General features: G+C 39.6%; 1 protein-coding gene across 2 annotated transcripts; it reads right to left on the minus strand.

The window, feature by feature from the left end:
- Window positions 1–7,584: 7,584 nt before the first annotated feature.
- On the minus strand, window positions 7,585–10,837 carry en2a (engrailed homeobox 2a). Of its 2 annotated transcripts, none has more exons than XM_037693761.1 (2): window positions 9,976–10,837; window positions 7,585–8,209 (listed from the first exon to the last, which is right to left on the minus strand). In XM_037693761.1, the coding sequence occupies exons 1-2, from the start codon at window positions 10,460–10,462 to the stop codon at window positions 7,890–7,892; spliced, it is 807 nt and encodes a 268-aa protein (XP_037549689.1). In that variant the 5' UTR covers window positions 10,463–10,837; the 3' UTR covers window positions 7,585–7,889. The 2 variants fall into 2 exon arrangements, with proteins under 2 accessions (XP_037549689.1, XP_037549688.1); XM_037693760.1 differs by having other exon boundaries at window positions 7,585–8,212.
- Window positions 10,838–14,600: the final 3,763 nt, after the last annotated feature.

Consider the following 14,600-nt stretch of genomic DNA (forward strand, 5'->3'; position numbering starts at 1 on the left):
ACGTCATTAAACGAACAGGAACAGGCACTAAAAGTACAATACGAAATTTGAATTAAAATTTGTAAAAGTTGACACTTTGGCGAGTCGTCAAAAAAAATGTATATATAAATTTGTGCAAAAATAAGATGCACCGCCCTCCTTCTGTTCTCGTTTAATTAGAAAAACGTAATGAGTCAATTTATTTGTTGTTATGCCATGCACCTGGTGAGATCACGTGCCGCTCAGACCTTTGGCGCAAACCAAGATGCAGGCCAACGTAGAAGCTGGTGCTGATAATGAAGCTGCTCCTCAGGAGTGGCTGCAGTGATTCCACCATCATGGCCGCTGCCGGTACCAACCACGCCCTCTCGCCTGCCAGTCAGGAGCAGTAAAATGGCAGCATGCAGCAAAATGAGTGAGAGAGAAAAAAGAGGGAGACGCCCACTACTGCAAGCTAAGGCACGCTCGACTGAGCTGTAGCTCGCCTCGAACGCCAACCCAAACCAAGATTATTATTTTTGGTTTGTTTTTTTCAGTGTTGAGTCTGAAAATTAAAAAAAAAAAACACGTGAAACGATGCAATATTGAAATTAAAGCAAAGTTTGGCTCTTTTTGCACCAATTTTTTGGTTTGTTCTAGTTTAAGTGTATGCTCAGTTTCTTGTTCAGGAACACAGACCAATAACCAAATCAGCCAAAATCACCAAACCTGCAGTAAGACGGACTAAAGACGAGACGGTAAATAAAGTCATGCGTGTTGGAACGATGATCCGTTATTGTTTGAGGGAGCTGCTCGTTCAGCTGCACGACCATTTTTGCAAGCTGCTTGCATCTGCATTTAATTGTATAAATATTTCAATTTCTACCTGTGCCGAGCTAAATAATAAAAACACCGAAACAATTACCGGCGTTCCATTGTCTTAAGGAATCCTTCAGGTGTGCATTGTCTTTGTGAAACTGTTCAAACTCAGACTGAACATTAAAACGAACGTGACCAAGGAGCTGAAGCAGAACCGTTTCATGCCATTTTTTTCAGTAAAGGCGACTCTGTTTGGTAAAGGACTGCAGAAAAGAAACTTAAATTGTGATTGTTATGTATGTGTTTTATACACATGGAAAATGGATGCATGTTTGTTTGGGATAGGGGGTGGGGGCGGTCAGTGTGGCTCAGTTCTCTAATATGGAAATGTTACTTGTCCTTATTACATACTAAGTACTTATGCATAAGCATATTTTTGTTTTTTTCCTGCTCACATTCCCTACTAAAAACAAAATAAGTGTAATTCTAACTTCATACTGCTTTCCAACAATCGTTGGATTGTATACCTGGATTATTGAGCATGGACTTTTAGTTCATACTGCTTTGCTAATGTCCACAGGTGTAATGTATTGAGAGTTCTGTGTTATAAAGTGTTTATTATTTTCAAGAACCACAGATTGAAGAGCATAAATCTGAGCCGGGGTTAAATTTTACTTTGTTTCACGATATAAACGCAGTCAAATGAATAAAGATATCGGTTTTGGTGTTTCCAGGCTTCCATCAATGTCTTATAAAGTATCAAAAATTAGCTGTTTGTATTTTCCTGGTCTCAAAAGAAAAATAGAAAAACAAATCTTAGAGTAGCGATTTTTTTTTTAAGTCAACAGTTATATTGGTAATGTAGTCTGTTTCTTGAAAACGACCAGTAAACAGTTTAAAACCCTTCATTTATATCATATTCCCATTAAGAGAACAGATAACCTTTTTCATACAGACAAAAAGTTGGATCGTTCTACAATATTGGTAATTTCATTTCTGAAAATTGATGTAAAAAAAGGAAATTTAGCTTTGCAAAAATAATGAACATTACAAAAGTTAAAAAAAACAAAAAAAACTGTTATGTGTACTATACAAATTGTCTAGTTTTGGAGCTTCAAGCCAAGCGCATTTACAAACCTAACTGTATTTTCTGAATTATTGTAATGGTTTAGAAATACTGGCTGATTTGCATCATTAAACACAGAAAATCTGAATTATTCCTATAATGTGTGTTTGTTTAATGTCTTAGTTTGTGTGTTGTGATTAAACCACAGCATTATTTATATTTTAAGGCAATGCAGTGCAGTATTTCACCATTCCATGTTCATTTGAAGTCATTGAAGAACAAAGAGCCATGATGTTGAATATTGAAATCCTCCCTGGAATCATCTCTGTGCATGCACTTATTATGTTATCTTACCAACCTGATGCTATTTCAGAGCTCGAGACTGTTTTAAAGTGTCTCAAAGGCTAAACATGTTTATATCCAGTGGTACAAAAAACTCAAATTGAGTAATATATCCTGTCTATTTGTCTTCATAGAGCTGGCTGCCACTCTTACAGCTCTATTAGTGCTTCCTATATACAAACTGCAATGTGCTGAATTTTAAGGTAAACGTCTATATTTTATTTTTAGCCTTTCCTCCTGTTGAATGACACTTTATTACTGGTTCTTGGTGTGTGAATGTGTTTTTTCTTCCCTTTCCACAGTGCAGAGACTTGCTGGTGGACTAGGAGGAAGATGTCACGCTAAGGATGGGTTTTGGTGATGATGCTGGTGCTGTTGATGCAGCATCGAGCACTTACTTTGTGCCTCTGTCAGCTATGATCCGTAACCACACAGTGAGTGACAGGCCAGTCTCCAGGGAAAGCAGAGGTCTGAGGTGAGTCAGATGTATCCTTGACCCTGTCTGGCTGTGTGTCAGCAAGCAACAGAAACTCAGTAAAATAGCTCAGGACTGGCATGACTGTACAATGTACATCTTTATTTAAGACATGTAAGAATTGATTCTTTCAGTGCAATCTGCTCATGAGGTGTGGTTTTGTTGCTAAGGTGTTCTGAACTTAAAAAAATTATATTGCAGCTCACAACATCACAAACGGATACATTTGATACCTTTTTGTCCACGTGCGTTCCTCGCGGATGCTTTAACGCCCGGTTCAAGTTTTGAACTTTTGAAAAGAAACAAGAACCGTTGTGCATCTGTGCTGTTTTAAAAGAAGGATGTTCAAATCTGTACATATTTCATACATACTTTGTACATGTTTCTTCCTCATGAGGGAGTTTTTCCTTTCCACTGTCGCCTTCGTGCTTGCTCAAGATGAGAGTTCTGCGATGGAGTTAAATTCAAAGCAGTCTGCTCCTCAGATAAATAGTGTTAACTTATTAATTTTTATATATGAATGTTTCTGTTCAGTGCCCTGAGATGACTTCTGTTGTGACTTGGGGCTATATGAATTGAATAAGTTGCCACCAGAGCCTTCAATATTGTTCTTTAACTTGTAAACTGAAGCAAACTACATAAAAAAAGCAGTTTTCAACAGTAATTTACACACAGCTTTATGCTTTACAATCTACAAGTGTGGGCTAACATCTAAAACTATTCTGATTAGAAAAAAAAGTATTTAAAAATGTAAAGAATGCCTGTTTGTTATCTGAATCAAAGCAATCTGAACTTGTATTCAACTATAACAGCCTTAGTTTTATAAAACTGTTTTAATAGCTACAGATATGTTGCTGTTGTATAAAAAACTTGACACTTTTTGGTTATTTTTTAGACTCAGTTCGTCAAAACAGTTCTCTATTTTTTTATTTATGAGTTGAACAATCAATTGGCTTATAGTAAATTACATTTATTTCAACATATTTGCTGCTGCAAGCAGGTTTTTACTTGAATGGGCATTTTGCAAAGTAATATTTATAATTTTTTATGCTGTAAATGCAAAAAAAAAAACCATCACACTCAAATCAAGGCATCATGTGATTTTGTTTTCAGGAATCCCAAATTGTTTGTTATAACCCTGTTAACATATTTTCTCACTATCTGAACTTACTTCTATTGCTTGAAATAAATGCTGCAAAGCACATTGAATTTTGATGATTTATATGCTAACGGTCAGATATTGTTCCTTTGCAACAAGGAAATCTTTTTATGATGCCTCTACAATAATTCAAAGCAGAAAGTTGAATGCACCAATTCCTGTTGCTGAGCAGAAAACTTCCCTCAAGGAGTCAAATGTGGGATCCATTTAGCAGAAAACCGGTGCATGGACACCCTGTTTTTAAAGTGAACAAAAGGAATTTGTGCCTAAAAGTCCTGCTTTTATTTTTTTTTCAAGGGTCACTCAAACACGATGTGTGAAATGAGAGTTGCCTGGGTGTGACTTTACCAGAATGCTTCCACTTGCCATTGTCTGCCCAGTCAACTTCTACAGGCCCCAGCGCCCTGACTTCCATACATGAGAGATCAAGGGTTACCAAGGTGCTTTTGAGAAAGGAGGGCTCAATGTGAGAGGGGACAAACCGGTCCACAAAATACTCATTTCCTTTGCATGTTAGAAGCCCTAGTGGGGATTCAGTTGGGGTCACTGACATAACCGTAGTTCTTTTCCACCCTCCCATCGTTTTTTCATAATGAAAACTGTTGCTTGCCTTTTTAGTGGCTTGGAACTCCTATCTGCTGCCCGTACAGTATGTGGCTCAATAATACACTGAGTAAAGTTAGGTCGTTCATCCAGCGTTGCCAGATAGAGCCACGTCAAGTAAAACAGGTAAAAGTAGTTCTGTCCACCTCTCATTCTTGCCAAAAAAGTTCAGCCACTGAACCACGGCATTAACTTGTATTCTAACAAGATTAAAATATATTCGTCCTGGGGATTAGCATAGTTAGGTGTCCCTTTGCCTCCTTTTTTTTTTTTTTTTATCCAGCACTAGTGCGTTGACGTTGTGCTTTGATCTGTGTTGCAAGGCAAGAGTCCTGGCTTGGACCTAGCCATTCGAGTGCCAAGTGTGAAATTGGCCTGATGTCATCCCCATTCTTCACCTTTTACATCTTTCACCACTTTAATTATGTTTCCGCCACAAAGCCCAGGCACCTCTGAGCAGATTCCACTCTGGCCGTAGGAAACATTTTAGAAACTGTGGGTAAATGACACAGTAGGGGAGAGGGAGGAGGATGGCAGGAGAGGTCATAGCAGGATGGGGCCCCTTTGTGCCCAGAGATATACATTGATACTTCCCTGAATTAGCCTTCTTTAAGAAAAAACAACTTTTACTTAAAGCACTTTTGAAATTTAGCGATCCAGAGGGTTTTATTTCTATTTACCAATGACTTATTTTGCCAGGCTTTCACAGAAGCGTGACTTTTCGGTTGCGTGCCACAGTTATAGAAAGAAAGAGGTCATCAGGACCTGAATCCCACTTTTATAAAGGAGACAAACGACTCTCAGCTTTATTTTCCCAGCAGAATGTGCTCATGTGGCGTAACAGCTTTAGCTTCATGCTTTGGTGTCCCTATCTGAACTCCAGGCGGCTCCTCTTCTTTCCTGTGAATATTTTGATGAAGCTTCCTATTGATGCGCTGAATGAAGGATCAAAACAAGTGTGTGTGTGCAGAATCAAATAAAATGCAGTGATATTAATGTGTGTGTAAAGCGGACAGAGAGTGAGAAAGCCGTGTGTGGAGAATGGGTTACTAAGGGGTGGGAGGTGGGGGGAACCAGCCACCTGCAGCCATGACGGGCTTTGACCTTCATTGCTCTCTCTCTCTCTCTTTTCCCCTCCCTCTTCTCCATCCCCCTCCTCATCTTTTTTTTTTGCCTCCCCCACCCCTTCCTGCTCCCATTTCTGCCTTGTGATAGAAGCTCTTTTCAGAGGTGGCGAAGAAGACTGACCGTCTTGAAGACAGTGCTGGCAGCAGCCCTATCTGCTCTAATGCCTATAGTCACTGACCGTTAGACATGGCGTTCAAAGACTAGTGGTGCAAGTATGGAAATGCAGATAAGGCATTGTTGAGGAAACATGCTGGGGAATTGTTCAAGGCTTCCACTTGCATCATGTTTGGACACTTTGTGCAAGTGTTTTAATTACATGCATCTGATCCTGCCCACATCTGATGGTGAATGTTTGCATGAAATAAATTGCTGTGCAATGCAAGTTATGGATGAAATTTGTGCATATTTATTGTATTTGTTTTCTAGACAGTTTTTATTTGTTTTATTTGTATTTATGAAAGCAACACGCAAAGATGAACCAGTTTGTGTATAATCTTCAAGGTTTATTTACTCTTCTTTTGCAGTTTTCAGGAGGAAGCTACAAATTATGTACATTTATACCAAAGAATACTTCCAACGTAAAATAAAAAATAGCATTGTATTCTACAACTCTGTGTCGTAATTTTCATTTAAACATGTTCATATATAGATAGATATACGCTGATGAGTAAATTCATAATGTCGTACCAGCAAGTTTTCATAAAGGCAATAAACTTGAGTAGTCTGCATTTGAAGTAATACTGCTTCTCTGATTCGGCACAGTTCTGTTTCAGAAGAAAAAAGTTCCCACTTGAACTTTTAAGGCAAAGTATGTTTTAGGTTTGGTGGATTATTATTTTTTTTTTTAATTCACACACACTTTTTGCAGATACACAACAAAAGAAAAAGAACACATTAAAAGGAAAAAAAAAGTAATACGGTCATAATTTGGTATGGATGCAGTCAGAAAAAACATAGCTCCATCATACTTTTGTCGATAAAGACCAAAGTTTATAAACACAGTTATTTGCCCAAGTACAACAAATTGCAGCGTTCATGCAAAAAAGGCCCCATAAACAATTTTCCATTTGCAAAAAAAAAATAAAAATGAAAAATGAAAACAAACAAACAAACAAAGAAAAAAAGAAGTTATTGCAAGATAAACAAGCAGTGTAAACACCTCAGATATCTACTCTAAAGCAACACTGGTCATTGGATAGATTTTTTTTTCTCAATAGAATCTATATAAATACACATATGAAGTCCTTTCAACAACAATAAGAGATTTGCAACATTTGTAATACAGTCACTGGCAGATTCATTTGAATGATATACGAATATGTAATAAAATGTATATAGAGAAAGTTCTGAACATCCAAGAAACCTGCATGAGGATGAGGAGTGCGCAGAAATGGTCGCCATCGTTATGCTACAGAGTTGTTTCTGATGTAAAAGGCAGCTTTTTAGCCTTCATTTAGCTACAAAAAAATTAATATTGCTATTAAAAACAATAATAGCTGCACCAATGCATTGGCAAATAAAGAGTTTACACATGTTTGTTTAAAGGCTATGAGAGAATTGTATGAATTCTTAGTTAAGGGTTTAAAATAAATCCTATGTCCACCTAAAACAAATTGTGTTTAAAAAAAACTGATACTGCCCAATTAGCTCTGCAGCTGATACACAACACCTTCATATGTTCAATACACCAAGAAAACCAGCAAGCATGGCAACAAAACTGTGTTAGCAATTATGTAAAGTCACAGTAGCCTGGATACAGCAGAAAAAAAAATATTCTTTGGACTTCAGATTTATGTTTTTTTTATTTTATTTCACTGACAAATCAAATGCCAGTTCAATGTAAAATGGTGACAATCATGATGTGTATAAAAATGAAAAAATTTGAGCATTTCTTCCTCCTGAAAGGGGGTGGGACCACAAAAAATTTTGACAAAAACTTTATACAACATCTTTTATAGACGTGATATTGCAGAAATATCTGTTGTTTTTTTAAAAACATTTTATGCTGGTATACGCTGGCCCTTTTTTCGGTCATATTATTGCATTGAAAGCTTGATTAAGCCTCCCATAAAACGAAAAAATCACTATAATATTCCATAGGAACCTACAGAAACCTATGGTAGTGTTAGAAATTGTGGTAGTTGTGACCTTATCGTTTCTGTGTGTTGGTTATGGTGTTGTGGAGCCATTGTACATCCATATAAGTGAGTTATAGTATCTGCTGTGGTAACATTAAATATTCCTGTAAGTAGAGTTTATTAATCTCAGTAAAAATCTATCATAGGATTACTATAGGTTCTTTTTCGTCATGGAGGCTGCTGTTTTTGTTGCTCAGGAACTCAGTCGCTGTCTGATTTTTCGTCCTTTGACGTGACGGTGGCGTGATTGTACAGTCCCTGCGCCATCAGGTGCAAGGCCAGGCCGTTTTTAGTGCCGCTGGCCTTCTTGATTTTGGCCCGCTTGTTCTGAAACCAGATCTTGATCTGGGACTCGTTCAGGCCCAGCTCCTGCGCCAGGTTCTGCCGCCTCTGCTCCGTCAGGTATCGATTTGTCTGGAACTCCGTTTTGAGTCTTTGGAGCTGCTCCGCTGTGAAGGCCGTCCGTGGTCGCTTGTCCTCTTTGCTGGTCGTTTTCTTCTTTGGTTTGCGAGATCTCGGCCCTGCTGATGCGGGGGGGAGACAGAAATATGCAATTGTTTGTTAACACAATCACTGGTGAGCTGAAAACTAAGAAAACCTTTGCTCAAAAAGAAATCCGAAGGCGGTAATTGTGAGTAAACCCCAAATAAAACTATTTTAAAAACTTAATTAAATACATATTTTTAAAAATTCTGTTTAAAAAAGGATTTAACCTTGACGTGAATAGCTACTACTATTTTCTAATTTGTATTCAGCTCAGTCACTTCCTTCAGATCTACTCCAAACACGTGCGTAAAGTGTGCTTTACGCAAAGAATCGCCTTTTCAAACTTATTACTATTGCACCAAAATACTTGTAAACAAATAGCTTTTTATATGTCCTTTCAGGTGCCTTTGCATTTATTTATTTAGGAGTGGGCTATACAGTATAGATTTAGGAAAAATCAGATCATGCAGAAAGTATATGTTTAAATAAAATAGGCATAAAAAAAGCAAATATGACTAAAATGTTTGCACTTCCTTTAGAAACAGCCCAAGAAGCTAAAGCACCTCCCTGTTGCTATCCTCCTTCCTCCTCTACACACATAGACATCCATCATATACACACACGCACACACATGCACATCAAAACACATCAAGTAATTATTATTTTTTTGGTCAAAAACATTGGGAAAGCATCGCTGACGCATCTCCGCTTTTATGCTGCAGTTTTGTTAAAAACCAGGATCAATTCTCGTGCAGCAAACAGTTTTTGTGGGCCACTTTAAAAAGCTCCTCAGTGAACAAACGTGCACAGAATTTGAGCAGCACTTTAGAGACACAATATGTTTTTTTTTTTCCCCCATCTGGAAGGAAGCCTGTTGGAGTGCACGGTCTCCTCCTCCAAACAGCGTGCTAAACATTAATGAAACAACACAAAACGGGTCCATGAATCAGCGTGCATGTTTTTCTTTTCAAGCAGCCCATGTGAAAACTGCAGCTCTGCTACTCGTAGTAGTCGCCCACGCCACTCTATATGGCGTTACATAATGCATGAGAACAAGTTGTACTCCACTTTCCGAGAGAGGCGAAGAAAAATTGGACTCACTAACTTTTTTTGCAACAAGATGAGCAACTTCAGGGACTTTTCTCACTAATAAAGTTAGTAGCTTTATAAAAGGTACCAACATAGGCTCATTGTTTAGCTTATCAGCAGATATGAAGACGTGCAGGTTTGTGTAGTAATCCAAAACAATATTATTGTAACGCAAAAAGCACCACGAGTGCACCAAAAACTATCCTGCACATCTCCAGGAAGGATGCACGCTCATGATTATTATATTTCACACCCTGCCTAGATTATTGTCTGCCTAAAACTAGATTACATTTCAGTTTTGCCAAATCGGATTGTTTCAGTGAGAAAAATTCTGTGCGTAATAGTTCCAAAAATGCGTAATTTTTAAAACTTTTTAAAAATACAATTTATTCAAGTTTTGTTCTTTAAAAGAGCAATATTTCTCCACTCTTGTTTACATTCTATAACGGGGCTCCTCCTACCAGAACGTGCTTTTAAATTTAATATTTATGGTATTTTTTTTCTTCTACATTGTAGTTTGCATAAATATTTCTTCATGCCATATACAGCTTCGAGGCGTAATTATTCATGTAATAATATTAAAAGTGATTTATAGTTTGCTCCCTGCGCTCTGCTCTGCAAGCGAGAAGTCGGTCAAGCCATCCGGGTCAGTGTTACGGGGTATTTCAGGTTACCGAGAATACGGGATGGGAGGAAAGCGCGTGGCACCAACCTGAAGAAGGCCTGTCCGAGTATCTGGTGCAGTAGACCCAGGCTGGCCACAGCATGGGCTGAGACATGGATGGGTTCGAGCTGGCTTGGGAACTGTCCGAGTCCGAGCTCAGGCACTGGTCTCCGTTCTCCCCGCGGGCTTTCAGGGGATCCTCGGCGGATTGTGCGGGCTTCTTCGCCCCAGTGACCGCGTGTGGAGTGGAGGTCCCCTCCGCCGGCACCGTGCTGCCCACCGGCTCGGTCAGAGGGGCGGCGGGGCTGTCGTGGCTCTCCCGCGACGCCAGGCTGCTGCTCTCCTCCCGGTTCCCCGCGCCCGCATCCTTTTTCCGCCCGAAGTCCGGCCGCAGGATGTTGTCGATGAAGAAATTGGTGACCCGGTGTGGGATCTGCTGGTTCCCCGGCGCCTGTAGGAGGGGAAGGATGGCTCTGTTGGACTCGTCCGCCGACTCCTGCCGCTCGTCTCTGTTGCCGTGCTCATTTTCTTCCATACTGATTCACTTGCGCCGCTTTTACGCTCTTTACGCTTTTATTGCTCCCACAGCAGCAGCAAAATTCGCGACGAGCTTTATAATACTGATGGAAAAAAACTGCTCGAGGAAAATAAATAAATAAAAAAAAACTCAAATACTAGTGAGTGCCTTGGACACCATGCAAAGCCTTGCGTTAGTGTCCTTTGAGAAAAGCATAATTTTTCACATACATTCCCTCAAACTCGGGCTACTACTGGACCTAACACCATTTGCCATTTGCGCACCGTCCAATTTAGAGCGCCATCCGCTTTGCGCGTCCTCGGTGCAGCCTAACACCTAAACTAAACTAAAGGGGGTAAATAAAGAGGCTCCTAAACTGATGCTCTAATACTCTCACTCTGGAGTTTTGTTCTTATTTTCAATGCGAGCACCCCCGAGTGACGTTCTCCCACAGACACGTGCCTCGCACCAATCGGACGGCAGAAACCAGGCCACGTGACGCACACTCCAAGAAGCAGGTCTACAAACGCCCATCCCTCGCTGTTAGTAAAAGAGAAAGAGTCCCGGAGTTAACGGAGAGGAAGCCTCATTTAAATCCAATGCATGCTCCCAGATACTCCCCATATTTCTTTGGCATCATTTTATTTATTTATTTTTTCTGTTTCAGGAGGAGGTTTGGTTTGAAAATATGCGCATCAGTTTGTGCGTAAAACAAAAGGGGGTTGAAGCATCGCTTGGCAAAGTGAGCTGCAAGGAGAACCCCGGGGGTCCCTTATAGTTGCAGGGCAAACATTCCCAATTATATTTGGAGGTGACACATTTTAATATGTTTTAATACATTAAAACATCATGGCCAGTTTGGAAAACGGCACATTAACAGCAAAAGATCTGTTTGCATGTAAACAAAGACCTGTTTGGGGTCAAAGATGTGAACATTTAGTAAAATATCACCTAAATAAATGTAGTTTAGTTATGTTTTTATGGCTAAAGATACCATTATTATTTACATGGCGCACACGATTCAACTATAAAACACTGGGGTAATTTATTTAAGATAAAATGAAAATAAAGTTGTATTCAGTTCGGTTTTGTGCGTAAAAACAGAATGTGTTCACTTTTGAACCAAGAGGTTACTATATATATATATATATATATATATATATATATATATATATATATATACTAAAATTGCCTGAAACGTGCCCTTTAAGTCGCAGCAAGAGCCCATTTGTGTTTGCTATAAATTTAATTTAACAATTGGTTTTTATTTTGTCTCATAGCAACCTAAATACATCATAGTTTTTTAAAAAAGATGGGCAAAACATGGCCAAATGCGTGCATGTTGAGTATTTCCATGCTCTTGCGTTCCACCTGTCGCGAGGCTCCGGTCCAGCCCAGAACTGGGTCCATATCCCTTTAAAAGAAATCAGTGATGCAAACAAACTGTTTTGTGCGCGCCGCTCGGGATCCAGAGCCGCGCCAAACACAAAACTTTGGGTAACTTTGCTCACAGAAGTTTGTCCCTCCTCATAACCGGGGCGCCAGCGGCCACCGTGAGGGCGGTTCGGGAGGAACCGAACCCGAGCTGCGCGCGATTACACCGGGAGGAGGAGGGAGAACCTGATGAGCAACACGATCGGTAAAGTTACATCTTTTTTTATTTTTATTATTAGGAACAATCTGGTGTCTTTTTTTTTTTTTTGAGTGGACAAACAGAGATCCATGTTTATTTCCTTTTTTTTTTTTAAAAATCAGATTTTCTCATTATACTAATTATTTTATTGCAAATCATTTTATATAGCGACAATGTCCAAATCTGTGACACATTTTAACACTTTTTATTGAAGCTTGTTGGGATGTTTTTAGGTTAAAAGTTGTCTGAAAGCCAATTTTTGAATTTCTCTTATGATTTTTATATATGCTTTGCAACATACCAGTCACAGTGCTTTATTTGTCTTTTAAGCTGATTTGGACTATTGTTCAAAACTTACAGAAGCTCAACATCTTTAAATGGCTAAAAATGATTATTTTCTTGCTCATGTGGCCAACAACCTGCTCCCATCACAAGTCCAAGGAGTGAAAGTTGAGAGTGAAAGATGTAATTAGACAGGCCACTCTCACGCTGCGATTGTTTCTCACTTGTGAGAGGAAGCGCAGATTAAATGTTGAGCGCTAAATAAGCAGCAGACAATAGATCCACAGACAGGCCCTGCACCGCCTGGGCTTGGCCTCTAACCTCCCAGCAAAAACAGGGACGTCTGGAGGAAATGACACCATTTCAGAGGCTGAATTATAATAAGAGCCTTTGTGCGCTGCGAAAACTGTTGCAAAAAAAAATCTCGAAAAGTCTCTTAATAATTTCCCTTTAGTTTTGCATACACTTGATTGAAAGAGCTGCAGCTTTTACGCCAGAAAATTAAATCATTTCAAGAGAACAGGTTTTAAAAAATCTAAAAAAGAAAAAAAAAAGAAATATAGGACAAAACCTTCTCCATGCGTATTTTTTGCAGTGTGCAGACGCGCCACTATTGTCTGTTTTGGTTTGCGCCCATTAAAGGAAAAGTAACCATCTTGTGTTTGGGTGCAAGATGTTCCTCCAGTTCATCGTCTCCATTAAGAATTTGTTTTACCATCATTGCATCTTTTGCTGAAATGAAACGTGAGCGACGCCGTCTGCCTTGTTTATGGAGAAAAAGCAATTTCCAGGGAACTGTTGTGCGTAATGGCGCTTTAAAGGGTTTGCAAATTGAAATGTTTTCTGTGCATGCATCATAAGAGGCTCATTGTGCTCGTTTCTTTTTCATTATATTTTACCTTCTGCATCTTTTTCCAGTTTAATTTCTATTACAGTGTTTGCATATAGAGGCACTTTCTTTCTTTCTTCACTGCCCAGTCGAGGTAAAAAGTTGCAAATGCACCAACAATCATGACAACTCTAATGCGTGCTGTTGTGGTGCAGCTTTTGATTTAATGTGCAGCCCTTTCAATTTTTGTTTGGTTTGTTTTTGGACAAAACGCAGCCCAGTGCGCAGACAGCCGCGTGCAGCTGTTGCAGCAAAGCCAAAGTCTGAGGCCTCGTCTGCAGTTGGGCCTAAACGCACGCGCCCTATCCAGACGTTAAGTGTTGCCATTTAGCTTTGCTATTTGGCTGCGTGCTCTACAGAGCAAAGCCACGTCGTGGAAGGCAAGTTTCCCAAAATAGGTGAGAGATTAATGATCTGTGCAAATATATATGACAGCAAAGGGCAAATAAAAGCAATAATTTGTTCTTTTGGGCACAATCATAACTGTGTCATGTCTATTGAGTTTAATTTTTTATATTTTTATTATACATATATTTATTTTCATCTTTTTTCCTGCATGTTTATTTAAAATAAACAACTGTTTTTCTGTTTTATTTGCAGGAAATTTACATTTTTTTCCTGTTTCTGAAGGCTCACTTTGATTACATTTCTCTTTCCATGCAGCTTTACACTACAGTCACCACACTTATAGCTTCACACACCCCTCCCACACACACACTAATACAAATCAATGGCATGTGTTGTGCGCATGTGCCCTGTCCTTGAGTTCCTATAACCTACCTCCCTCCCTCCCTTCCCTTCCCCAGCTTGTATTTCTTGTCTTATACGTCACCATGCGCCAGGGTACTATGGAGTACTACAAAAGGTGACGCGCAGGAGGAGGATTTGTGAATGGACGGCCGTGATGTGTGCCAGCTCACAGATCAGAGGGCGGTGGGGACCTCTGCAGATGCCCCCCCCCCCACCACAAATGAATGGTGGCGAGGGGAGACATCAGCTCTGTCACCATCGCAGGGGTCGAACCCAAATCCTCCAGCTTCCTGTGCCTTTCAGAAAAACCTGAAAGCGCGTCTCTTCTTTTTGATGATCCTGCATGCCCCCCTCCCCCTTTCTCTTTTGCATGATGGCAGCCGAATTATATCAAATTATGAGCAGACCTGGAAATAAACCAGTCAGCCAGTTCAGAAACAAACAAGAAACCCGTTGGTGGGAGAGTTGAACTCATCATCTCGAATAATGGCGGACAGACCAGAACCTGAAAAACAAATGTCAATTCATGTTTGACCAGCTAAAACACACCCCTCTTCTTTATTTACTTACACTGTAGGTCGTGAGATTATATATATATATAT

This window comes from Nematolebias whitei, chromosome 20 (assembly GCF_014905685.2).
Source record: "Nematolebias whitei isolate Nwh7 chromosome 20, NemWhi1, whole genome shotgun sequence".
NCBI lineage: Eukaryota > Metazoa > Chordata > Actinopteri > Cyprinodontiformes > Rivulidae > Nematolebias > Nematolebias whitei.